Source organism: Akebia trifoliata, chromosome 12 (assembly GCF_017979445.1).
Source record: "Akebia trifoliata isolate Shusen 1 chromosome 12, ASM1797944v1, whole genome shotgun sequence".
Lineage (NCBI taxonomy): Eukaryota > Viridiplantae > Streptophyta > Magnoliopsida > Ranunculales > Lardizabalaceae > Akebia > Akebia trifoliata.
In genome coordinates this window covers 33,704,315-33,730,555 of record NC_141386.1, presented here as the reverse complement: position 1 = coordinate 33,730,555, position 26,241 = coordinate 33,704,315, and the positions used below count along the sequence as shown (strand labels likewise).

General features: G+C 32.9%; 4 protein-coding genes across 4 annotated transcripts; all 4 read right to left on the bottom strand.

The window, feature by feature from the left end:
- Positions 1–1,284: 1,284 nt before the first annotated feature.
- LOC147389725 (short-chain dehydrogenase/reductase 1-like) lies at positions 1,285–4,643 on the bottom strand. Its single transcript, XM_086418603.1, has 4 exons — positions 4,383–4,643; positions 3,360–3,434; positions 3,002–3,190; positions 1,285–2,132 (listed from the first exon to the last, which is right to left on the bottom strand). The coding sequence occupies exons 1-4, from the start codon at positions 4,551–4,553 to the stop codon at positions 1,755–1,757; spliced, it is 813 nt and encodes a 270-aa protein (XP_086274729.1). The 5' UTR covers positions 4,554–4,643; the 3' UTR covers positions 1,285–1,754.
- A 4,504-nt stretch (positions 4,644–9,147) lies between these two features.
- On the bottom strand, positions 9,148–13,837 carry LOC147389724 (short-chain dehydrogenase/reductase 1-like). The gene is made up of 5 exons (XM_086418573.1): positions 13,704–13,837; positions 13,367–13,610; positions 10,663–10,737; positions 10,293–10,478; positions 9,148–9,716 (listed from the first exon to the last, which is right to left on the bottom strand). Exons 1-5 carry the CDS (start codon positions 13,736–13,738, stop codon positions 9,339–9,341), a joined length of 918 nt encoding a protein of 305 aa, XP_086274699.1. The 5' UTR covers positions 13,739–13,837; the 3' UTR covers positions 9,148–9,338.
- Positions 13,838–18,434: 4,597 nt separating this feature from the next.
- Positions 18,435–21,200, bottom strand: LOC147389723 (short-chain dehydrogenase/reductase 1-like). The gene is made up of 4 exons (XM_086418574.1): positions 21,067–21,200; positions 20,730–20,973; positions 19,953–20,201; positions 18,435–19,260 (listed from the first exon to the last, which is right to left on the bottom strand). The coding sequence occupies exons 1-4, from the start codon at positions 21,099–21,101 to the stop codon at positions 18,883–18,885; spliced, it is 906 nt and encodes a 301-aa protein (XP_086274700.1). The 5' UTR covers positions 21,102–21,200; the 3' UTR covers positions 18,435–18,882.
- Positions 21,201–22,391: 1,191 nt separating this feature from the next.
- LOC147389722 (short-chain dehydrogenase/reductase 1-like) lies at positions 22,392–26,161 on the bottom strand. Its single transcript, XM_086417739.1, has 5 exons — positions 25,679–26,161; positions 25,353–25,596; positions 23,904–23,978; positions 23,572–23,736; positions 22,392–22,907 (listed from the first exon to the last, which is right to left on the bottom strand). Exons 1-5 carry the CDS (start codon positions 25,711–25,713, stop codon positions 22,530–22,532), a joined length of 897 nt encoding a protein of 298 aa, XP_086273865.1. The 5' UTR covers positions 25,714–26,161; the 3' UTR covers positions 22,392–22,529.
- Between the last annotated feature and the right edge of the window lie 80 nt (positions 26,162–26,241).

The window sequence follows — 26,241 nt, the reverse complement described above, 5'->3', positions numbered from 1 at the left end:
TCACTAGAAGCAAATACTAATCGGGAAATAAATCTACTGTGCATTTCTCAATAGTAACAATCCATGTGTCAATAACTTTAATAGGTTAGATCGAGTACCATTCCTATAATAAAATAGGAACACTGTACGTGGTATATTTTAGTTGGAGTTTATGTCACCTTGCACTCCAAATTAAGCTGTTCAAGTCGCCCATTGATATTTATTATCCTACTCAAGTGTGCCACGAACATAAAAGCAGGACACCCTTTTGGATCGTGACTCATATTTAATTTTAAAATTTTAGAAGTCTATCTTTATAAAAACACATCCTAAAAATAAAAATTTAGGATAAATTACACTTTTGATACCCTAAAATTTTGATAATTGCACCTACCTACGTTATAGTTATCTAAGGATTCACCTACATCTTCCATCAAATTGCCGTTAACTTAAAGAGTTAAATTTCTTTTATAAAGACCATTTAAAAAAATTATAAATAAATATATGCATGTGAAAAAAATGAGTTCAATGAAGGCTAAAGTGGGGCATTTTAAAATTTGTTTAAATACGTTAATGAAAGGGGAGGTAAGTGTAATTATCAAAATGTTAAGGAGTTAAAATGAAATTATGCCAAATTATAGGGGGTCAAAATGTAATTTATCCTAAAAATTAAAGTAAAACATTTGAATTCAGAGAAGAAGAAAGAAAAGAAGATGATTTATAAGGTCTTCAACGACCAATAAAAATTAGTGATGCAACTTGATTCGGTTTGAGGTCAAATTGGAACCGAATCAACATAGGTCGGTTCTACTAAATAAGAATTAGAACCGAACCAAATTCCATTGGAACCAACCCAACCCAAGCCGAACTAAAATCTATTTGATTTAGTTGAGTTCTATGGGTTGCCAATATTCTATAAATTTAAATAATATTTTTTAATAAAATAAATAAATATATAATAAACATAAATTTTCATATAATAAATTTAGTATATCCACAAAAGTCATTAGTTTATCCATAAAAGATCATTAATCTACATCCTAACTCTTAAATTAATTCATAATAATTATTATTAATTCGTTAATCTAAGGGTTCAGTTCTCGATTTGGTTTGGTTCTATACAAGCTTGATCCGAGAACCAAATCAAATTGATTGGTTTTCCGTTTTTCTATTTGGAACCGAACTATAACTTATTCCAAACTAAACCAAATCACCCCAAAGCTATCGGTTAGATTCGGTTCTCGGTTTGAACCAGACAAAGTTGCACCCTTAATAAAAATGACTTGGGCACGATATGCCCAATCTCAAAAGCAATTGGGCAAGATGGTCCATTTGAGTCATCCATCACACGAACTCAGACAACATCTCAGTTGATTCATTCGAAATTTTCAAAATATAGGTTGAGGAGTCAATCAGATTTTATTGGTCATAAAAGGGCAAAGAAGCTCATTTATAAGATGTAAGAACCATTCTTCTAGTCAAATGAAATCACTCCTTAATTAATTTTGAAATTCCCAACAAAAAGATGATCCAAACAAGCTCTAATTTCATCATCAATGAACTCTTAGGGAATTGATAAGAACCTACACAATTCACCAAAAGAACAAGGCTAGATAAATTGAAATTCCAAATTTCATTTATTTTACCAACAGCATAGGATTAGGAAAGAAGATATTCTATGTTTTCAATTAAGAAACATGCATCAAAATGTTTCAAATATAACAGAGAATTAACCAGTACAATTACTAAATAGATCTTGAAACACCAACTTCTAGTCAAAAGGTTGACATGTTCATCTGATCAAAGTAGGTGCCAGTAGGGCCATTCTCAGGCAACAAAGCCAACATTACAGGAGCTCTAGCACCTTCCTCAGGTGTCAAAATCCCTGTTTTAAATGTAAGATCAGTTTTAATGTAACCGGGATGAACACAATTTATGAGAAAATTTGGGAATTTCCGGGCCAGGATCCTCGTATAGGCATTTATAGCAACTTTGGAGACTTTATAAGCCGATGCGGTGATAGGCCAGCCATTAGCCTCCAACATACCCTCCTTGAAGTCCTTCAGAAATGATTGCAACAGCTCCTCCAGCTTGTCTTCTGTTAGGCAAACGATATTGTTCAACTGTGATTTGATGTTCTCATTGGGGATATTCTGAAATAACAAGATTATAATATCGTTGTTATTAAGTTTCCTCTCTCTCTTTATATATATATAGAGATATGGGGAATGCTAACGTCCAAGACCTCATGAGGACCTTAGTAATCTCCATCACATTTACTTTCCAATAATATCCCTCCTCATTTTACCTTTTAATGAAAAAAATAAGAGTATTAGTCTTTCACATAATACATACTAACGTCATCATGAGGTCTTAAATATTAGCATTCCCCTATATATATATCAATCGATTATCTATTGGAGTGAGTTCTCAATCCCTTCAAATTTCTGGTGTTTATTTTCCTTCAAAATACCACCCACCCACCCACACACACACACACAAATGGGGTAAACTCCACAAAATTCATTTGCTGGGATTAATGCCCGTGATTTGCCAATCGCTGAAAAAATTGTGAAATGGATCTTGGAAACACCAATTATGATTAAACAAAGAGATAAAATGAGATCAGACCTCCTGGGTGAAGTCACAATGGATGAATAAATGATTTATAGATTTCACCACTAGCTTGCAAATGAAACAAAAAGTCAATCTAAACGATGCCCTGATAGATGATGTTATCCAATATTATAATTTTGCCCAAACTAGCCACCCATATAAAGAAAGAAAATGTTGAACTAAAAATCACACTAGTGAAATTAACGACGATGATCATGATTGGTCCAAAGAGTGGTAGAATAACCTTGTATTAGTGCTGATTCAATCAAACCCCAACCATCATTAGGAACCAATCTAATTTCAATCATATTAGCATTGCTCTATTAAAAAATGTTCACACCATATAAACTATGCCATTTTTTTCCTAATATGATAAGTAACCATAATTTTCCAAGTTAAATATTACCTCAAGCTGGCCACGTACAGAGGAAATATTTACTACCCTTGCCGAATTGGTGCAGAGTTGAAGAAGGGGAAGAAGTGCTTCAGTCACTAATTTGGTTCCATAATAGTTGGTTTTCAAACATTCTTCGGCCTTTTCGTAAGTTTGCTCTACTATTCCCCCCTCCAACAACTTGGCCTCTATATCTTTCACCTAGAAAAATTAAAAGCATATCAAATCTTTAGCTAGTTAATAGCAAACTTTTAGATAGACTAATAAAATTAACATTTAAATGTACAACCATCGATAATGTCTATAAAAAGCATTAAATATCATGAAAATGTTGCATAACTTATACAAGCCTCAATAGATTAGGACTTACTTCGCCACCTCCCGACATAAAAGCCTCAAAAGCTTCAATACCAACTTTAACTGAACCAATCCCTGCATTATTCACCTGCATAAAAGGTTATTTTTCCACAAAATCCATGTCAGTGCTAGGTAAATATATATGCAATGAGGTTGGATTTCATCTTTTAAGTCAAAATTCTCTTACTCAAATTTATACATTAAATTTTGTTACACACTTTATCTGTGTGTTTCTATTAGATTTTTAGGATTAAATACATAATCAAGTTGAAATTACTTATATCTTCCATAGCTAGAAAAACACACAAGAGAAGAGATGGGTATTGTGTTTACATTGCTTGACTTCTTCACAAGATACTGAAGTGCAGCATTGCAACTTAGAAAATTTTCCCAAACTTCCATGGAAGGCTTCAGCTTAGTAACTTGGGTTCTGATGAAATTTAGATTGCAATGATATTGGAAAATATGGTCTTAATCACTTCTTACTCAAGAATGATCTCATGTTTGCAATAGGGTTCCAATAAAAAAAATAACATTTGTAATAATACAACAAGTCAAATCTCCTGATTAAATTTGTCGTGTTGCAAAGAAGGAGAATTGCCCTAAAGAACTCAATCAAATAAAACTAGAAAATAGTCAAATGTATTGAGCATGGTCAAATGGATTACCACCTAAGCAATCCGACAACACAGACCTCTAAGTTTCTTCCAAAAATTCAGATTAAAAAAAAAATTAATTCAAAAAACAATTTCTATTGAGCTTCATCCATGTTTTTGAAAATGGATGGCTACCGAATTTCGACATAACTCCCAAACTTAAAATTGAAATTCAACGGTAAAAAATAACTGTTTTTGAAAAGAACAAAATTCAAAGTTGATAGAATTTTGTCCTTTACAACCCTGAAGCATCGGATCATGTTTTTGGATGCCACAGTAATTTGCTCATGTTTTTTTTTTCTCTCTCTCTTCTTTCCTTCATGAATCTGATTTGAAAGATATTAAATGTTAAAAAAAAAAAAATGGGGTCTTTTTCTCACCAAGATGTCGAGTTTGCCGAAATGAGTTTTGATAAAATCTGCCAAAGAAGCAATATTAGCAGGAACCTTGACATCAAGTTGATAGAAAACCACATTAGAGAGTCCAGATCCCTTAAGATTTTCAACAGCTTCAATGCCCCTTCTCTCATCTCTTGCAGTTAGTATGACCATGATTCCATTGGAAGCTAGCTGACGGCATATCTCTAGTCCAAGTCCTTTATTACCCCCAGTAACAACTGCACACCTGAATGACAAATTGAGATTTCTAAAAACTTGGTTTGGAAAATAAGTTGGATACATAAATAACAGATTTTTTTTAAAAAGATAGAAAATAGTTGCCTCTTTTCTGATGGATTGAAGGATGTTTCTTCCATTCCTGAAGTGAAATCAAAATGGTAAGATTCAGTGCAAGTTGGTCTGATCAGCAGAGAAATTATGAATTTACAGTAAAAGCTAACAATCCAGGGGGCAAGCTGGTGTGATCAGCTTAGCACTGAAATTGATGGTTTTTTTTATTTAAATAAAATAAATTTATATAATTTTTTATAATCATTAAATTTAGTTTTTAAATTTTTTCCAAAAATGATGCATGGTTTAAAGAAATGAAAAAAAAAAATACTGAAATGACAAAAAGAATTTACTATGATTCTCACAAGTTTGATGTGGAATGTGCACATAACCATAAATGTGTTTCCTCGTGATACGAGTAAAAACCATCTACGGTTATGTATGCATGTCCACGTCAGAATTGTAAGAATCATAGTAAATCCTATGTCACCCCAGCACGACTTAAAAAAAAAAAAAAAAAAAGGTTCATTGTATCTAATTCATGAATTGAAATTGATGGACCTAAGTGCATGTATCAAGGTTCATAACATTTATGTTGGTTCATACATCGAGATTTATTAATTAGAAGATATGAACCTAAGGTTGAAAAACCTTTTGGGATATGTATATAATAAATACAATACAATGCACCTAAGTTTGGAGGTAGAATTTGTAGGATATCTATCAATTAAGGAAAAATTACTTTAAGGGACCCTCATGGAAGGATTTTTTTTCTAAATGGTCCCTAAATTTTGAACGGTCCCTTAATAGTCCATTTAGTAAACTTTTCTTCTCTTAACAGTCCCTGAGCCTCATCACCCTGCATTTCTCACGATTGAACTCCCTAACCGTTCGAACTCATCGTTTTCATCCAAAAAGTTGGATTTTTGGTATCTCAATCAATTTTCAGAGCTTTCATTCTGTCGGAGATGATTTAAATAAAAAAAAAGCAATTTTCAAACATTTTGAAAATGCATTATAAAATTAGCGTTTTTTTTTTAATACTTTTTTTCTTAGTTTTTGGATGACAATCAATCAAGAATAGTTCTTTTGGGTTAAAATCATCTAAACAAATTGTTATCTCAAAATTTTAGTCTATCTTTCCATGCATTTTAGTTGAAAAAACTCGAAAATTGAAAATGCGTGGATTTTACTAGTGGTGAACTGGACAGTAAATAAAAAAGTGATGAGTTATCCAATAATGAAGGACCATTAAGAAATAAAAAGTTTACTAAATGACCTATCAAACTATTGTGCAAGACTTAGGGGCTATTTAAAAACAAATACCTCCGTTAAGGTCCTTTAAGTAATTTTTACATCAATTAATGGTGATTCATTGCACTAAGTACATCTTCACCACTATATAAACCCATATAATCACATTGGTTTTGACATCTCACAAATCTTACACATTTCTTACATTGCTCAATTTTCTCTTCATTCTTTTGTGATACTTATTTTCTTCATCATTTTTCTTAGGTATCCTAAAGAGGCAAGGTACAAGTTCTTGTCAAATAATGCAAACTTGTAAAGAATAAAATCGATTCCAGGCTAGGTTAAATCTTGAAGATAGTATTGTCGTGTTCCCTTGCACAAACATAATCGAGGCTCCGACTATTTTGAAGAAGCGTTTATGCACCTCTTACCTAAGTTAATTTGATTAGAGATTATTATTTTTGTTTGTTTCTTATAATCGAAATCAAGTTCTGAGTTTTATTTCCAACAGAAATTCCTCTATAGTAGTTTTTCCCTATCGTTCTCTGTATGGTTTTGGACGGTTGAGGGATTGCCATGTCACAGAGTCACAAATATCCATCTGCAAAAAAAATTGTAGTTTAGGGATCGACCATTTTCTAAGCCTATGATCAAACTTAAAAAATGTTTTTTTTATTATTTCCTTTTCATATAATTTATGACGTGATCCTTACATGGTTGGTGTATTATTTTTTTCTTTTAACAATGTCTCTGTCAAGAATTAACACATCACCACAGGAACTGCAAGGTTTTTAACAACATTCCCCAGCCTATTGAGCTCACTCGTTCTTGTGCTAATGATCAAAGCAATTGAGTCACTACTTCTTGGACTCGAAGTTATTTGGTTAGATGATGTGAATTACCTCGGATCCTTAGGCAACATGTGTCATCATTTGAAGGGTTATGAGTTTTATCCTCCACAATGTAGAGGATAAAAATCATCACTCCCATATGGACAGTTCATATGACACCGAGCAATGGGAATCTTGATGCAAGTATGAGACAAGAGGATCACGTTGGTTCATATCTTGAGGTCTATGTCAGATGCATACTATGCCAAGCTACACAGTTGGATAAGTCTTAGTTATTAGACTTCCATTTTTAGGTTGCAAGAGTTTTATCTATTTAAATATTTAAAAAGGGTAAGTAAGTGTAAGAGGGAGATGAAAAAGGGATAAGAGAAAAGAGATGAAAACTTATCATATAACTGCAAAATTCATGTAATATGGATATAGATTATAATAAATGACTCCCATTGAGCTTGTGGATGTAAGTATCTTTGTTGAACCATGAAAAGTTTTTAACGTTTGTTTTTTTTGTTTTTTACTATTGGAATCTGAGCTTTGTCAAAGTTGGGATCTCAAGGTGGATTGTGATTTTCTGAATACAAACATTACATTGATTGTCATTCCTATATCAATCGGGATTCGAGTTGATACATTTGATATTTTAAAAATATCAGGTAAGGAGTCAATAGATTTTTTTGTTATGCTATAAAATTAATTTAAATTAAAGTTGCTTATATAAGTACTAGAGTTTGCTTGTACCTTTTAACACAGATATCCTCTTTGAGGTTAATGGGGTAGGAGAGAAAATAAATTTGGAGGAGTTTTAGAGTAAGTGTTGTAGAGGAAAGACAATAAAGCTAGGATATTATTGAAAAAAGGGGAGACGAGGAAATATAACAAAATTGGTAAGGTATTCTTGAAAAAGGGTAGAAGAGCAAAAGTAATAAAGTTTGAAGGATATTCTTAAGAAGTGATAGAAGAGAAAGAAAAAAAAATTAAAAATTGTACTCAAGTTTCAATACGAGATTAAATCCCAATCCCTTTCTATTGGAAGATAAAGGGAGTGAGGTCCACGTTATAATAAAAATATATATTTAAATATTTAAACATAATATTAAACAAATTTAAATGGATTTAAATGATTTGACTCTTCTAAGACAAGCTGATTGGGACTACTCAACTTGATCTTTACAGCGGAGACGAGATACCTGATTATAAAACCACGATCACTAAAGATAATAGGGGAAAAAACTTCAAAGCAAACAACCCGCTTCAAAATGTTGAAGAAACCCTCTCCATTGAAATACACGTGGCATTTCGAAGGAGGTGTTTCAAATTTTGGCCTCTTTATCTTAGAAAAAGTTCAAAACTTTGATATGCTCATGTTGTTTTTCTTTCGTGAATTTAATTTGAAATATATGTCGATATGTTTAAATAAAAAAAATCTCATCAAGATACTGAATTTGCTGAAATGGGTTTTGATGACATTTGCAAAACGAATCTTGACATCAAGTGATGCAAAACCACAATTTTTTTTTGATAAATATGGGGAACCACGTTAGAGAGTCCAGTTCATTTCTTGAAGTGACATCAAACTGATGAGTTCAAATTTGGTATTATCAAAAAGTCCTGCGAGCTCACTTTACGTTCATTCATTTTTTTATTATTTCTTGGACCGTTTATATTGATATGTGTAATGACAAAAGTAGCCTTATAAGGACAGTACACCTAATTGTCCAGACATAAAGACAGCTGGATTCTGATTCGTCCTGTAATTGGAAAGTAATGATTATGTTCAAACCAAAAGGTTACATCTAGTGGTCAAGAGCGTTGACTTAGATAATATGTAGTGGTCAGTTCCACAAATCAAATGCAGTGAACTAGGGATCAAGATTCAAGGATAACAATTAACCAAAAAGCAAGAGACTTGTTATTGGCACCCTCTTTATTGGTCGCGATGCCTCTTTACTGCTTTCACTCACTTAAAAGCAATAATTTTAATTTTATTATTTTCACCCACATCCCTTACCAAATCCTCTTTCGTTTTCATCTCCATCTTTCTTATTCTTCTTCTTCGAATTTACGTAAGTTTCAATAAAGATTTTATAATAGACCTTAAAACTTGTAAAACAGGTTAGTAATGTTCGTGGAAACCTCAACTTCAAATCTAATACTTGTTAGAAAATCTTGGTAGCGATAAAAAAAAATCAAAAGAAATCTCATTCGATGAATCAGTGTCAAATTCGTCAATCAATAAGTTCCCAATTGGATTTGGTAGAATCTTACTAAGTTGCAATCTGAATTTCTAATAGCTTCCTATCGGACAAAAAATTAATCTTCTTTTTAGTGGGTTTGATGAGTAACTTCAGGATTTATTAAAAAGGAGGGTAAACGAGTAGAAAAGTGGGTGTATATAAAACGCCCCATTCCAAATTTCATTTATGATACCTAGACCAATTACATGTTACAAATCAGATCCTACAATGTTTCAAATATAACAGAAAATTAACTAGTACAATTAAGCTCCATCTTTTCTTTGATCATCTTTCCTCTCTACTAAATGGATCTTGAAACACCAACTTCTGAGTCAAAAGGTTGACATGTTCATTTGATCAAAGTAGGTGCCAGAAGGGCCATTCTCAGGCAACAAAGCCAGCATTACAGGAGCTCTAGCACCTTCCTCAGGTGTCAAAATACCTGTGTTAAATGTCATATCTGTGATGACATAACCAGGATGAACACAATTTATGAGAAAATTTGGGAATTTCCGGGCCAGGATCCTCGTGTAGGCATTCATAGCAACTTTGGAGACTTTATAAGCAGATACAGTACTAGGCCAGCCATTGGCCTCCAACATATCCTCCTTGAAATCCTTTAGAAACTTTTGCAACAACTCGTCCAGCTTCTCTTCTGTTAAGCAATCTACATTGTTCAGCTTTGCTTTGATGTTCTCATTGGTGATATGCTGAAATGACAAGATGGTAATACCATTGTTGTTAAAATTCCTATAAAGTTTTTTTTTTTTTTATTACTTATTTTATAGAACATGAATTTATTTTGAAATAAAAATATACATAAAGATGCAAAACTATCAGATCGACTTCCACTTAAAAACAATTTCTTTAAAGAAATTTCCTTTAAACTTTTCAAATTGCTAACACCAAAAGAAAAAAAAATCTAAAGCATTAATCAATTGGAGTGAGTCCGCTCAATCCCTTCAAATACCCAACATTTCCTTTTCTTCAAAATATCCCAACACACAACAAATGGGATCAAATTCCACAAAATTCTCATTAGGTAGAATTTAGGCCTGTAATCTGCCAACCATTAAAAAAAAGCAAATTTACCAAAACATGCACTGAATATTGAAATATTTTATTTTACCAAAACAGTGTTTAATGCCAAAAATGCCCTTTTTATAAAACAATATACATATCCCCTTAGTGTTGATTCAATCCAAACTCTATAAAACATGTTAGCACCATTTTCTTTTTCTTCTCTAATATGATAAGTAACAAAGAAATTCCAGGTTAAATATTACCTCAAGCAGGCCATATGCAGAGGAAACATTAACTATCCTTGCTGAATTTGAGAGTTGAAGAAGGGGAAGAAGTGCTCCAGTTACTTCTTTGGTTCCATAATAGTTGGTTTTCAAACATTCCTCGGCATTTTCATAAGTTTGCTCTACTACTCCCCCCTTCAACAAGTTGGCCTCTATATCATGTACCTGGAAGAATTAAAAGCATACCAAATCTTTAGCTAGTAAATAGCAAACTTTTACATGGACTAATTACATTAACATTTAAATGTAAAATCTCAATAATGTCTATAAAAAAGCACCAATTAGCATGAAAATGTTCTTACTGCAAAAGTTGCATAGTTTAAACTAGTCTCAACAGATTAGGACTTACATCGGCACCTCCTGGCTTAAAAGCCTTAAAAGCTTCAATATCAACTGTTAATCCACCAATCCCTGCATTATTCACCTGCATAAATTGTTATATATTTTCCACAAAACCCATGTCAGTGCTAGATAATATGTAGGCAATGATGTTGGATTTTTTATCTTTTAAATCAAAATATTTTTAACCAAATTTATACATTAAATTTTGTTAAGCAGTTGATTTGTTTTTCTATTAGAATTATAGCATTAGCTATAGAATCAAGATGAAATTAACCATATCTTCCACAACTGGAAACATAGCATGAGATACAACATTTTGTACAATAAAAGAAGAGATGGGTATGAGGATATCTTTAGATCCAATTTATTGGTCTGATGGACCAATAATTAAATATGTTGAGCAAGGTCAAATGGGGTTGACCCATGATAACACTTCCTTGACCAACGATTAAGTCATTCGAGCATTATCAAATTAATTTGACCAATGATCCAATATTCATTTTGTGGTCAATCCCCCAAGCTAATTATTATAGTCCCACACATACTCTATCAAGCTGATGAATGGGTTGTATACCTACGAATTAACCATTTTCAGGTATAAATATTTTGTTAATTTTAGAGTCTTTTAATTGTTTTTATTTAAGTTTATTTTATTTTATATTTTTGTGTGATTTTGTGTTTTTATTTGATTTTTATGTTCATTTTGCAACTTAAGAGCATTATGGAACATTAGGATAATTGCCAACACTTGGAAGAAATTCTAGCTCCAAATTGATTCACTCTCGGAAGAAGAAAAATATGCATACAAGCTAAAAAGTTTTCAAACCGCGGCTTGATAGCAAGCGAGGTCACAACACGAGTTCAAGAATTGCATATCACAGAGATGAAACACGATGGGCCGTGGCATGACATGTTTTAAGGCTGCTGCCTGGTTACGTTTTCAGTATTATTCATTGATTTTTAGAACCAAATTAAATGAGAATTTTGGGACATTTACCCTAATGATTTATACCTATAAATAAGAAAATTAAGACTTTTAGGGGGCTTGAAATTTTTGGTTTTCTTGGAGGCATAATGTTGAGAAGGAGAACGAGAACTAGAGATTTATTTTTAATGATGAACTAATTTCCATTTTAGGTTTATAATGGAACACATTCATGATGCTTGATTAATTTTCTTTCTTTCTTCTATGGTTATTTTACATGTGATTGTTTATTCTATCCTATGATTAATGCGATTTAATTAATTAGTCATTGATTAAATTAAATTGGTAAACCTTAATAGTATCGACAGAGTTGTTTTGTATTCATGACTTAGATAGAATAACATATGTTAATTAGAGATAGACTCACATTGCGTATGCATCCTTTATTAGAGTTTATTCTTAATGAATTCTTCTTGATTTAATTCTTATAGATATAAAGAGTTAATCTATGAGTGTATTTTTACATGACCATCGATAGAGGCTTGTAAAGAATTTAGTGCTCTTGGATAACAATTATAGTGGATTAATTTATCATAGAAGGAAGGAGAATTTAATGAAGTGGAAAGTTTGGGAGAAATTATAAGTCTAAGTTTCATCACTCATTAATCTTAATTTTAAAATTTATTATCTATGTTATTTTCCTTGTTTATTTTGAAATCTTATTTTCATAATTGTTTGGATAAAATTAGAGTGAGATAGATTGATAATTAACAAATGATTGATATTTAATCTCTGTGGGAACGATACTTTCTCATCACTTTATTAGTTGTTTCAAAACGTATACTAGCGTGCGTAAAATTGACAACACAAACAAATAACCCTCAAAAGCATCCAAACACACTAAGCACATGTGTATGTGTGGTTGCCAACAACAAAATATAGTAACTTGAAGGAGACGCTTCTTCTTTTTTTTTTTCATGTGGGACTATCTTTTAGGAAAGAGGTTTGCTATTTGCACCCACCTTTTTTTTCTTCTCACCCACTTTACTGTTTTCACTCACCTGAAAATTGGGTGAAAGGTGTAATTTTAGTTTTACTACGTTCATCCACCAATCCCAAATAGAATTCAATGTTCTTTTTCTTCTCTCTCTTTCTCTCTCTCTCTTTTTCTTCTTCTTCTTCTTTGCATCTACGAAAGTTTCAGCTAGGATTCAACAAGGATTTCGTGGTACAAGAAGTAATACACTTAGAGTTTGCAAAATAGGTTAGAAATGATCGTGGTAACCTCAACTCCAAATCTAGGCGATGTTTGAAAATCTTGGTAGCGAAAAATAAAATAAAAATTCAAATAAAGCTTTATTCATTAGGTCAGTAAAGAATTTGTCAACATGGATTCACTAAGAGCCTATCAAATCTACCTAAAATGATTTAGTAGGTTTGTTCCAAGTGCAATAAAATTTTTCAGTAATTATTAACTTTAATAATCACAATTAGACGGCCTCGATATCTTTAGATCTAATCTAATGGTCAAAGGGTGAGAAGACACCATTTCTACCATTTTGAAGAGTTGCAACTTTTGGAGGGTTGCAACCCTTATTGGACCAACAATCAAATATTTCTCTCTCCCTTTTTTTTTTTTTTTATAAATGTCAAATATAAACATTAGTATCCTAGAAACAGTTCAAAACTTTGATATGCTCAGCTCATATTCTCCCTTGGTTTCTTTAATGGATCTTATTTGAAAGATGCGATTGATATGTTTAAAAAAATTGGGTGCTTTTCTCACCAAGATATCAAGTTTGCCGAATTGGGTTTTGATGAAATATGCCAAAGAAGCTATACTAGCAGGAACCTTGACATCAAGTTGATGGAAAACAACATGAGAGAGCCCAGATCCTTTAAGATTTTCAACAGCTTCAGTACCCCTTTTCTCATCTCTTGCAGTTAGTATGACTATGATCCCATTAGAAGCTAGTTGACGGCATATCTCCAGTCCAATTCCTTTATTACCTCCAGTAACAACTGCACACCTGAATGACACATCGAGATTTTTAAAGATTTGGTTTTGAAATAAGTTGGATCACAATAAGAACATAAATAAAAAAGGAAAAATAAATATTTACCTCTTTTCAGTTGGATTGAAGGATGTTTCTTCCATTCCTGAGAAGTGTTATCAAAATGGTGAGGTTCATATTCGTCTTAATCGGAAGGGAAAAGATCATGTTTTTTTTTATTAAATATGTGTAATGACAAAAGTACCCTTATCTGCAGTTGTGTATCCCCTTTTTATCCTGAGGGATTAGTTTCAAACTTCAAACCTAATGTAATGTCTTGATCAGGAGCGCTTTGATTTAGAATATTTTAGTTGGCTCTGTCCCACAAATCAATTGCGTGAAGTCCGGAGCAATAAGTCTCAAATCTCATTGCGGACTACAAATCTCAAGGTCTGTTTGTACAAATCTCAAGCTCTTGTTGACGGTGGATGAGAATTATTTAGATAAATTTTAAATTTAATTTTTGTCTTTTTATCCTTATTTGGGTAAATTTATTTTTAATGAGATCAGTAACTTGATCTTCTAACGATCAAGCCTAGGTCTAAGGACAAGGTCAGGGTCTAGATCAACTCGACTCGAAGTTGACCTAAACTGGGTCAAATTTTAGGCCCAAAAATAAGATGGCGGACTCATTTTTACATCCCTAAGGTCATAGGACATTTAACGTTGACCAATAGTCAAAGGAGGCATCAATAATTCTGTGAAGTACGACTTCTATATCCCGAATAAAATGTCAAAGGAAAATGTTGGAATGACACATACGGATACACAAAGTAACAAAAATGATGTGGTGGTGCGCACATAATCGTAGATACTTTTGACTCGTATGTCATGACTCTGTGTCAAAAAAACAAAAAACAAAAGGAGGAGAGTAAATTAGTCAAAGAATCTATACTCGACCTTGAGTCGTAAGTTATGATATTTTCTGGGGGACATTCTAACACTCAACAAAACCAATGAAATGCTGACACAGTAAATTCAATTGGATTAATTAGGAGCTCGTGTCAATTGTTAATTGTTTCTTTCATTATTGAATGGGTGGGTGACACAAAGGGAGACAAGGAGGTGGTGGTGTGCACATAACCATAGATGCTTTTCCGTGAGATACAAGTAAAAAAACATCTACGATTATGTGCATGTCACCATGTCATTTGTGTCACTCTTATCCCCTTTTATTTCACTCTAGCATTAGTGTTTTTTTTGTACTTTCTCCAATTGAAGATGATCAGAAGGTGTGGATGTGAGTGTAATCTCAAATTCTCTAACTTAATTATTTGGGTCCTAATGACCTGACTCACCAAGTGGAATGATCAAATGACTTCGTGACTTGGACGAGTTCGAGTACCATAGACCTCAATGCCTCAGGATACATGATTCAACGATATATGAACTTATCACGCCATGGAATCATTTGAGTATGTCACTTTGCGGGTCACATTATCAGGACTCTAATTATTTATTTATAAAATTTGGAAACATCATAGTAGGTGTCAAGGTGGCTTTTTTTGTTTGTAGGCTTTGGATAAGAATAATTTTGTTATAGGGTTTAGAATGAGCAAAAGTTGGAGTGCCAATAGAAACTCTCTCTCTCTAGATTTCAATTAAGATATTTAAGATTTTATATGAGCCTAATTCTAATTGTAAACAATTATTTTATAAAGTCGTACCTACTTCTACATTTTGTTATAGTGTCTCTCTCTAGATTTCAATTAGTAAACAATTCCTCAAGCTGTTTGAATATATTATCATGCTTTGTAACATTGAAGTAATAACTTAAACTAAACTTTTGTAAGTTCCAATGATTTGTTTTAATCTTTAATTAGGGCCAAGGGGATAAATGATTAAGGAATTGAGGTATAAAAGTAAAAGTTGGGGTGCCAATAGCAGTGCTCTATTATTGTTGGCTAGAAACATTATCTCCTCTCCATCACATTGATCTTGGAACTTAGAAACTTTACAAATGGATTTTTTAAAGGACCATTGTCACGCCCGTGTGAGGAAAAATCATAATATTAGACATGACCATGCCGAATAAACAGATTCCTCATCTTCACAAAATAAATTTCCTTCCCCGACTTCAATGTTTCTTGCCATACAAAGTCAAAGGAAAAGTTAAAATATAAAGTTTTACTACAACGATCCACCAAATCAATAATTATCAACAATATCTCCTCAAACTGCTCCCACTTCAACTTGACTTTTACAAACTAGTTCAAAACTCTTATCATACCATATAATAATAAAAAATACGCTCCCTTTTGCACGCATCAAGTGCTTCTTTAATTCTTCGGATTGAAAGAAATTCATGAATCTTGACTTTTATGAATTTTAACACTTGCACGTCTCTCTCTCCATGAACTTAAATTTAAAATCATGAATCTTGACTTTTAGGGTTTATCTTGAATAAGGATTACTTTCGTATTTTACAAAATTCAAAAACCTAATTTATTTTAATATGAGTCACGTCGCCTTACTAATGTATGAATCTCAAGAAAAAATTTGCCAATGTCACTGTGTTGTCCAAGGGGTTTATTACAGTGCTTGTGGGCCTAATTGACATGAATTTGGTTTACAACTTTATCTTGGGTCCTAGATTGCAATGCACTTTTCCATTCGTCTTGATTTATCTTTTTGACTCTCACGACTTTGACCTATTACACGTAAATAATCATAATTAGTTTGAAAATTCACAATTCATTTTAAAATAATAATAATTATGGACTATTAACGTATTATGTCTACTTATGGGATTTTATGTATTTTTCAATCTTAAAGTCTCTGTAAATAAGACCCTAAATTCAATTTTATAGGCCTTGATATTCTCCAAAATCTAGATTTTATTAGTCCCAAGCAAAAATAAAGAAAATTTAAAATTTTCACTGTTGCAGATTGCGCGATTGTATTTAACAAATACAATAAGTTCTTAAATTCCTAGGTTATTCCTACTGGATGAGTTTGACTCATGAGGGTTTACAATGAATATACCCATAAAATTCTAACACTTTATAAAACTATCAAAATCAAAATCAACATATGTAATAAAAACATAATGACATTTCACAAATCAATTAAAGATCTTTTACGTTTGTAAAGAGTTCTAAGTTTTCATTCTACATTTTAGAAAATTTTAAAAATAACTTGAGTGCCTATGTAATTTTTTGATTTTAAATTTTTTTTTCAAAACAAGATTTCACTTCTTAATTGCAAAAAATAGTCAATTCTACTAAGTCGAAATTAAACATCATGTTTAAGATAGTGAAAGGTGTGGATGTTTACTTTAATATCTCTAAAGGATTTTATCTGTAATATTCCAACTTACTTACATTTCTACTATTGACTGTTTTCACCCTGTTGAAAATATTTTATTTGACCTCATTGAACTCTTTTCTTTTTTCATTTTTTTAGTTCTAGTATTTTTATTTTGCTTTGGTTTTTTGAATTTTTGAATTTTTTCTTTGTGCTTCTTTTTCACATTTAATTATTTTTCTAATATTCTTTTTTAAAAAATAGGTAGTCTTTTTCAATGTACCCAATCTAATCATATAACCGTTGTTTAAGTTACATTAACTCCAATTCTATTTTTCTTCAAACCAACCAATCAACCAAAGGACAAGAAAGTCAAAGTTCACTAGACTAAGTTTTTCTTAACACTCTAGATAAATAAGAGGATTAACTTTTTTTCAATGAAATTTAATTTTTCAAGTGATTTAATCAGAAATGACGTATATTTTTTGAAGTACTTTTTTTTAATGATTTTTTAGTGAGGAATAATAAAAAAAACTTAAGGCAAAAAATTTAGAACATGAGACATAGATTTGAAATTCATATGTAACAAGTGCATACAAATATTTTGAAGAAAATATTTTTAAAGTGTTAAATATTTTTTTTTTTTTTGAAAATTTGAAACTAAATCAATGCAATGGTGAACTACTCTTAAAACCCTCAAACTTAAATAAAATATTATCCTCAATATATAAGAAATAAAGAAAGATAAAATATTTGCCTCTTTTCAGGTGGAATGAAGGATGTTTCTTCCATTCCTCAAGTGATATCTAGTTCAAAGTGGTCTGATCAGAAGAGAAAAAGATAATATAAAAAAATTTCACTGTTTTTATTCATATGTGTAATGACAAAAGTACCCTTATTAAAAAATTACGCTTGAGACATGATAATCCGACCACCCTACATGGCACACTCAATCGACTTTCCTGAGCTACAAGTTTGGGAACCGTAACTCTGTACGTCTTGGGATACACTTTAATGGGAAAATGCACTTTTGTATCCCAAGGCCGATAGATCTATGATTCTCAAACTTGTCACATCACCAGAGTTGATTGAGTGTGCCACGTGGGGTAGTCAGATTATCACAATTCATTACACTTAATTTTCCACACACAAACCGATACGCATTGACACAAAGATGACTTGAAAAGTGTGTATTGGGAGCGGATCCTCTGGAGTGAGTTTTCCCTGTAGTGATAATAGATGATTGGAGGACAGCTTCATCGCATAATCACAAATCTGTTTAGTTAAAAAATTGGAGGTCGTGGACCATCCTTCTTCAAAGCCTTCATCGGATTTAAAGAATTCAAGATTTCAATCTCTACTAATTAAAAGGCACTACAGGGAAGACACATTACAGAGGATCCGCTCCCATATGTATGCCCTTATAATAAGTAGGTTCAAGTTCAAACCAAAAGTAACATTATTTGTAGTTGGGTGTCCCACAAATCAAATGCTGTGAACTCCGGATCAAGAACCTAAACAATTAACCAAAAGCACAGACTTGATGACATGAAATTCCAAATTTCGTTTGAGTGCTGATATTCTAACTAGAAAGTCTTCACTCGATCAAATACTCGGCTGACTTGTTATGGACACGGAACAATAGTTTTGTTTCCTTGAGATTTACAAATGTACATCTTTTATGGGGATTTGCATTTCTGCATCCCGAGGAAACAGATCTATGGTTCCATGCCCCATAACACATCAGCTGAGTATTGACTGAGTGAAGACTTCCTAGTTAGAAGATCATTATTCATTTCATTTATGTAACATCGACCAGTTATACAAGTTACAAATCAAATCCTATAATGTTTCAATTAAGAAACATGGATCCAAATGTTTCAAATATATATAACAGAAAATTAACCGGTACAATTAAGCTCCTTGTACTCAATTCCATCTTCTCTTTGATCATCTTTCCTCTCTACTATCATATATAGATCTTGAAATACCAACTTCTAAGTCAAAAGGTTGACATGTTCATTTGATCAAAGTAGACACCAGAAGGGCCATTCTCAGACAACAAAGCCACCATTACAGGAGCTCTAGCACCTTCCTCAGGTGTCAAAACCCCTGTATCCAATGTCATATCTGTTTTGACATAACCGGGATGAACGCAATTTATGAGAAATTTTGGGAATTTCCGGGCCAGGATCCTCGTGTAGGCATTTATAATCACTTTGGAGACTTTATAAGCACATACAGTAATAGGCCAGCCGTTGGCCTCCAACATATCCTCCTTGAAATCCTTTAGAAACCTTTGCAACAACTCCTCCAGCTTCTCTTCTGTTAAGCAATCAACATTGCTCAACTGTGCTTTGATGTTCTCATTGGTGATATGCTGATAAGATGGTAATATCATTGTTATTAAAATTCCTATAAAGTTTTTATTTTTTTTTATAGATAACATGAATTTATTTTGAAATAAAAATATACATAAAGGCCGAGATTGAGAGACCTAATAACAGATTAAATGGTAAAGAGAAAAGGATGCAAAGACCACACATCAAATTTACAAAGCTATCAAACCCAACTTCTGCCTAAAGACAATATCTCTTCAAAGAATTACCTTTAAACACTTCAAATTGCTTACATTGAAAAGGGAGTGAGTGCTCAATCCCTTCAAATGCGAAATGCCCAAACATTTCTTTTCCTTCCAAATATCCCAACACCCAACAAATGGGATCAAACTCCGCAAAATTCATTAGGTAGAATTTAGGCCCGTGATTTGCTTAAAAAAATTAGGACATGGATCTTGGAAAACACCAATTAAGATTAAATAAAGAGATAAAATGAGATCAGATCTCACAGGTGAAGTCACAATGGATGAATAGATAATTTATAGATTTACCATTAGCTTTGCAAAAGAAACAAAAAATCAATCCAAACAACCCAAACTTCCCATATAAAGAAAGAAATTTTTGTACTTCGATTGCACTAGCAAGAAAAAAAAAACAATGATGATGATAATGATCGATTCAAAAAGTGGTACTATAAGTTGGCCAAAAAGGTCTTGCATCAGTTAAATATTACCTCAAGCAGGCCATATACAGAGGAAACATTAACTATCCTTGCTGAATTTGAGAGTTGAAGAAGGGGAAGAAGTGCTTCAGTTACTTGTTTGGTTCCATAATAGTTGGTTTTCAAACATTCTTCGGCCTTTTCATAAGTTTGCTCTACTACTCCCTTCAACAAGTTAGGATTTACATTGCCACCTCCTAACTTATAAGCCCTATAAGCTTCAATATCAACTGTAAGACCATCGACTGCTGCATTATTTACCTGCATAAATTGTTATACACTAAATTTTGTTAAACACTTAATCTTTGTTCCTATTAGAATTATAGCATTGACTACAGAATCGAGTTGAAATTAACTATATCTTCCACAACTGGAAACATAGCATAAGATACAACATCTAGTACAAAAAAGAAGATATGGGTATGTGTATTTACATTCACCATAATTATTAAATTTAATATTCACGATTACATGATCTCGATATCTTTAGATCTAATCTAATGGTCAAAGGGTGAGAAGACACCATTTCTACCATTTTGGAGAGTTACAACCTTTATTGGACCAACAATCAAATATTTCTCTATTTTTTTTCCCCCTATAGTTTCCTAACTTAACAAATAATTAGCATACACAAATATTAGTTTAAATGTCAAATATAAACATTGGTATCCTAGAAACAATTCAAAACTTTGATATGCTCTGTGCTCATATTCTCCCTTTGTTTCTTTAATGGGTCTTATTTGAAAGATGTGATTGATATATTTTAAAACAATTGGGTGTTTTTCTCACCAAGATATCAAGTTTGCCGAATTGGGTTTTGATGAAATTTGCCAAAGAAGCAATACTAGCAGGAACCTTGACATCAAGTTGATGGAAAACGACATGAGAGAGTCCAGATCCTTTAAGATTTTCAACAGCTTCAGTACCCCTTTTTTCATCTCTTGCAGTTAGTATGACTATGATCCCATTAGAAGCTAGTTGACGGCATATCTCCAGTCCAATTCCTTTATTACCCCCAGTAACAACTGCACACCTGAATGACACATTGAGATTTCTAAAGATTTGGTTTTGAAATAAGTTGGATCACAATAAGAACATAAATAAAAATGGAAAAATAAATATTTACCTCTTTTCAGTTGGATTGAAGGATGTTTCTTCCATTCCTGAGAAGTGGTATCAAAATGGTGAAGTTCATATTGGTCTTGATCGGAAGAGAAGATAATCTTGTTTTTTTTTTTTTCACCGTTTGTATTAAATGTGTAATGACAGAAATACCCTTATCTGTAGTTGTGTATCCCCTTTTTATCCCGAGGGACTGAATCTACGGTTCTTTCCCATGCCACGTGGATGACTTTTTGAGTCACCCTGTCAGCTTGAGTTACTAAATCATTTATATAGATCACGTGGAAAGTATGTCTGTCTTTATAATGTCTGTGTTCAATCTTCAAACCTAATGTCTAGATCAGGAACGCTTTGATTTAGAATATTTTAATTGGTTAAAAACACATTGCTGAGTACAAATCTCAAGGTTTGATTTTACAAATCTCAAGATCTTGTTGATGGTGGATGAGCCTTCGTAAGGCCAGTTTTCTTCACTGCCCACTGTTAACGCCCTTCACTAAAAACAAATTTCCTTAAGAGTAGTGATAATCTCTGACTTACGCTCCCACACATACTCGTAAATCATTTATCTCGGGATATACAAGAAAAGGATTATTAATTCTGCGTATCCCAAAAAAATGATTTACGATTCTGTGAGGGGGCGTATGGAAGTGTCAAAAAATCATTACTCATTTCCTAAAGATCAATATTAACCTTCTAAAGTTTTGCACAAATTTTGTAACAATGCATTTATTTATTTCTTTGAAAAATCTTAAGAAACTTTACCATCTCTTGGATGGAGAGTCAACTGTGGGTTTTTCCTTGGAAGTGCATGTAATCCCATCATACTTGCATGTGTTATAATCATGATTCCGAAGAATTAAAATCAGAAGTCGATGCAAGAATTAAAATTCTAAAAGTAGTGATAACGGTTCCCAAGTTCGACTCCTTCAGATGAGAAGAATCATTGATGGAAAACTTATCTTTTCTAAGAGGATATTCAAAATTCTTAAGGTAACAAAAGCCACCTTAAAACTCAAATGAATCCTCCAAATGTGGTCAAAATGGGGCATTGCCGAAACAAAGGCAAAATCCGCAATCTTCTCTAAACCAATCTTATACTTTGTCAAAGAGTTAATTGTCTAGTGCATCAAAATGAAATCAAGGGCATCTCATTAGAATTCACTAAGTAATCAAAGGAGACAACCGGAGAACTTTCTTAAAAGGTGCCATACATCCCAAGGTATTGGAAGAAGATTCTCCCCAACACCCTAGAGATCATTCTCACGTAAATGAGTCCATTCTGACATTCCAAGTTCTATAAAAAGTGGTTACGCACAAATTATCAAAATAATACATTTTACTATAAAACAAAACTTAAATATCATCAAGTTTCCCATACCACATTTTTGAAATAAAATGCATAGAACATCAATAACAGAGCAGTTCTACCTTCATATATTCTCTTTTAATAAAATCGGTTTTCAATCAAAACGATGCCACTTCCTTCCGATTAAAGAAAAGGCCAGAAGGTCCACCATGAGGCAACAAAGCTAATGACACAGGATTTTCAGCGCCTTCTTCAACAGTCAGGATTCCAGTATTGGCGCTCATATCTGTTTTGACAAAACCAGGAGAGACACAATTTATGCTGATAGAAGGAAACTTCTTTGCTAGAATCCTTGTGTAAGCATTCAGAGTTGCTTTGGAGATTGTATAGGCAGATGGGGCAGTAGGCCATCCTTGGCTTTCTAGCAAACCATCCTTAAAATCCTTTAGAAATTCATTGAACAATCCATCCACTTTCTCCTCAGTGAGACCATCAACATAACTTAGTATCAATTTAGCCCTTTCATTGGGGATATTCTGAAAAAACACAATTAAAACAATCAATGGCTCAAAAATCTGGCTTCGAAGTACAATGAACATTGTTAACTTTAACAAAATATTTGAACCCCACCCCCAACCCAATTGTGCAACAGATTATTCAAAAACTGAACTTCAAGATACAATTAAGCCCAATTGCACATCATATAATTCCAGATTAGCTTTAAAGTAAGGCTAACATTGCTAACTTTAACACAATATCCCCTCCCCCAACCTTGATTCCCAAATGAAACGATAAATTGGTGGTGGGTAATGGCTCAAAATCAGAAATTGAAGGATTTAGGTAAGAGATGTCGTATGTTAAATTTCAGATTTGCCTCAAAGTACCATGAACATAGCTAACTTTAACACAAGGCTGGACTGATCTTTCAAGGATAAAAAACAAGGCATGAGAATAAAATGAAGTATGGACCTTTGAAATTCATTTTTATAAGTTGTGGGTTCGTATTTTAGAAAAAATCAAGGGGACAAAGAAGGTAGCAAATTTCCGTCTTATCCCATTAATTTTGCTAGTAAAATAGCTTTCGGATCAAGTGATTTTTTAAGCTAATTAAACGAGAAAAAATAAACTGGTGTAGAACGAGGATGGATTTCCGCGATATAATGTTCTATTAATAGGACTACAAAAAGATCACTTTTGTACCTTTAGCTGGCCTAATTTGGATGAAACATTAACAATCCTTGGGGATTTGGAGAGCTGAAGGAAGGGAAGAAGTGCTTCTGTCACTCCTTTGGTTCCATAGTAGTTTGTTTTCAGACATTCTTCTGCCAATTCGTATGTCTGTACCATTGCTTCTGTAAGATTTTGCTGCATTGATAGAATAGTTCAGTCCTAACTATAGCTAAAAATTACCAAACCCCTTGATAAACCAAATTCTCCATAGAATTAACAAATAATTATGAAATTTTAAAGTACTACATAAAGGTATAATTTATGGTAGCTATAAGAAATAAAAAAAATTGATTCTCACATACCATAGCATCCCCATGGCTTTGGGTCCTTAAAGCATCATCATTTATTGTGGTTCCACTAATTGCTGCATTGTTAACCTGAATTGAGATTTTTAACTCATCATTATGTTGTGCGAAAGCATGCAACAAACAAAAGGAACTATGAGCAAGAGATTAAAAGCAAAACGAGCTAGAGAAAACAGAAACAGAAGACACGATTTACATGGTTCAGCAAGATGCCTACTATGTTCATGGGAAACGATGATCAATCCACTATCCGCAATGAGATTTCTACAAAATTCATCAGAGAACCCTAGTCCCCTGTTACACCCATTCTGTACTCTTTTGTGGCTCTTCTTAATCACACAAAGAATGAACTCTAAACACACCCTTTATATACTTAAGGTTACAAAGAAGACAAAACAGGTCGTTAACGGATCATCAAGAATCCAGGTAGAATTCATGACAATTCTCCAACACATTATACCCATGTTACAAATAGCAAAAGGTATTGTAAAATAACAAAGTAACTCAGCCAAGCAATTTGGGTTCACCTTTTATCTTTTCTAAGAAATTTGATCACAAAATGAATAGAAGGGATCTTTTCCCACCTTCATGTTGTGTAAATGTCTTGTATTTTGTTGCACTATGCAAAGTTGTAGGAGGTGCAGGGGGAAGCGCTCCCGCCCAAAAAATTTTAAGTGGTATGAAAAGGGCAATCATGTAATATTTTCTTAAGGGTTTTCTATTTTTTGAGTACAAGTTTTGGTAACTCTCAGTTATATAAATAGAGATCTTTAGGGTTGTAAAACTTATGAGAAAATAGTGTTTGTTTTTGTTCTGTTCCGTGAACGTAGGCACACTGCCGAATCAAGTAAATCCTTGTGTTTTGTGCGATTGTGTTATCTTTGCTATTTCGTTTTTTTCAGACTTCATTATTGTATATTCCATATGAATTGATGTATAAGTGGGTTCCAAACCTATGGAAAATACCCGAATCCAATGGCTAGAATTCAACCATCAGACTGATTTTTCTTGTGCATGTTCAAGAAGACTAAAACAACCCTTCATTTTCTACCTCTCATTAAAAAGGAACAAAAGAAACTACACAAAATTAGAAATATAGTCAAATAAGTTTACTTCATAATGTAATAATTTGTTAAAGGGAGATAAGTTTGAATGTTGGGGATTTAATCAAATAGAGATGAAATGACTAGGTTATAAAACCTAATATAGGATTTATGTGTTTGTATTTTTCCCTTGAAACCTTAGAAATCAATTAAATGGTGAATTTTCTTGATTTCTTTGTTCAGATGTTAAAAATGGTAGATTTGTTTCAGTTTTGTATCTTTATCTGTTAATGAGTTCTAAAACAAAACCAAAGTAAAATTTCCTATAAAGAAGTAATGAATGCCGAGTTTTACAATTAAAGAACAAATGGAAACATCTAGAAAAACTGATTTTGAATATTACCAAGATATCAAGTTTTCCAAATTGGGTTTTGATGAAATCTGCCAAGGAAGCAATACTTGTTGGATCCATCAGGTCAAGTTGATAAAAAATCACATCAGACAGTCCAGATCCTTTGAGATTTTCAACAGCTTCAACACCTCTCTTCTCATCTCTAGCTGTTAATACCACCAAGACTCCATTATAAGCTAATTGTCTACATATCCCCAATCCAACTCCTTTATTGGCTCCTGTAACAACTGCCACTCTGAATCAAACATTGTGTGTTAGATTTTGATGGGTTGTACAAATAAATCATGAAAGGAAAAAACTTTATAGTATAGTAGTACCTTGTAGTTGCGGAAATGGTTGCTGTTTCTGCCATTTTTAATGAAAAGGTGTTAAATGTTAGAGATGATTAAGTGGGTATTTTCAAGGATCATTGCTTCACTTCCTATAAGAAGGGTCGTGGTCGTGGTCGTTAGGGGAATTCTAGTACAATTGGTAAGATCCCCAGTACTCTGAGAAATTGGTATATCCCCCCTTGACCGTTGGACAATGACGTTGTAAACTTTTGCATATCTTTTCCATTAGCCCAAATTCCCAACTGCCCACTTCTTGCTTCCCCTTGACCGTTGATCGATGTTCCATCAACTCAAATGCCGACTAGCACCAATTTTTTTAATCACGAACACCAAAATTTGCTTGGAGGAAATTTGTTTAGGCATTTGTACAGCGAATAATAGTCCAAGTTGGCTAAGCCCAAGCCCTCTCCTAACAACCGGGTTGGGCTCGCAATGTTTTTCATCCACTCTAGAGTGTGTCATACTCTGGTTAACAAACACCCCCCCCCCCCCCCCCCCCCTTTATTAGTCTCTTGGAGTAGTTGACTGATTAACATGGTATCAAAGCA

Coding starts and splice junctions, on each gene's coding strand:
- LOC147389722 (XM_086417739.1), bottom strand. CDS start 25,713: ATGGCAGAAACAGCAACCATTTCCGCAACTACAAG. Junction 23,737..23,903: donor AAAGCCATGGGGATGCTATG/GTATGTGAGAAT, acceptor CTATCAATGCAG/CAAAATCTTACAGAAGCAAT. Junction 22,908..23,571: donor CCAAATTAGGCCAGCTAAAG/GTACAAAAGTGA, acceptor GTGTTTTTTCAG/AATATCCCCAATGAAAGGGC.
- LOC147389724 (XM_086418573.1), bottom strand. CDS start 13,738: ATGGAAGAAACATCCTTCAATCCAACTGAAAAGAG. Junction 10,738..13,366: donor TCGGCAAACTTGATATCTTG/GTGAGAAAAGCA, acceptor CAATTTATGCAG/GTGAATAATGCAGGGATTGG. Junction 9,717..10,292: donor CTGCATATGGCCTGCTTGAG/GTAATATTTAAC, acceptor TTGTCATTTCAG/CATATCACCAATGAGAACAT.
- LOC147389723 (XM_086418574.1), bottom strand. CDS start 21,101: ATGGAAGAAACATCCTTCAATCCAACTGAAAAGAG. Junction 20,202..20,729: donor TCGGCAAACTTGATATCTTG/GTGAGAAAAACA, acceptor CAATTTATGCAG/GTAAATAATGCAGCAGTCGA. Junction 19,261..19,952: donor CTGTATATGGCCTGCTTGAG/GTAATATTTAAC, acceptor CCATCTTATCAG/CATATCACCAATGAGAACAT.
- LOC147389725 (XM_086418603.1), bottom strand. CDS start 4,553: ATGGTCATACTAACTGCAAGAGATGAGAGAAGGGGCATTGAAGCTGTT. Junction 3,191..3,359: donor TTATGTCGGGAGGTGGCGAA/GTAAGTCCTAAT, acceptor TAATTTTTCTAG/GTGAAAGATATAGAGGCCAA. Junction 2,133..3,001: donor CTGTACGTGGCCAGCTTGAG/GTAATATTTAAC, acceptor TTGTTATTTCAG/AATATCCCCAATGAGAACAT.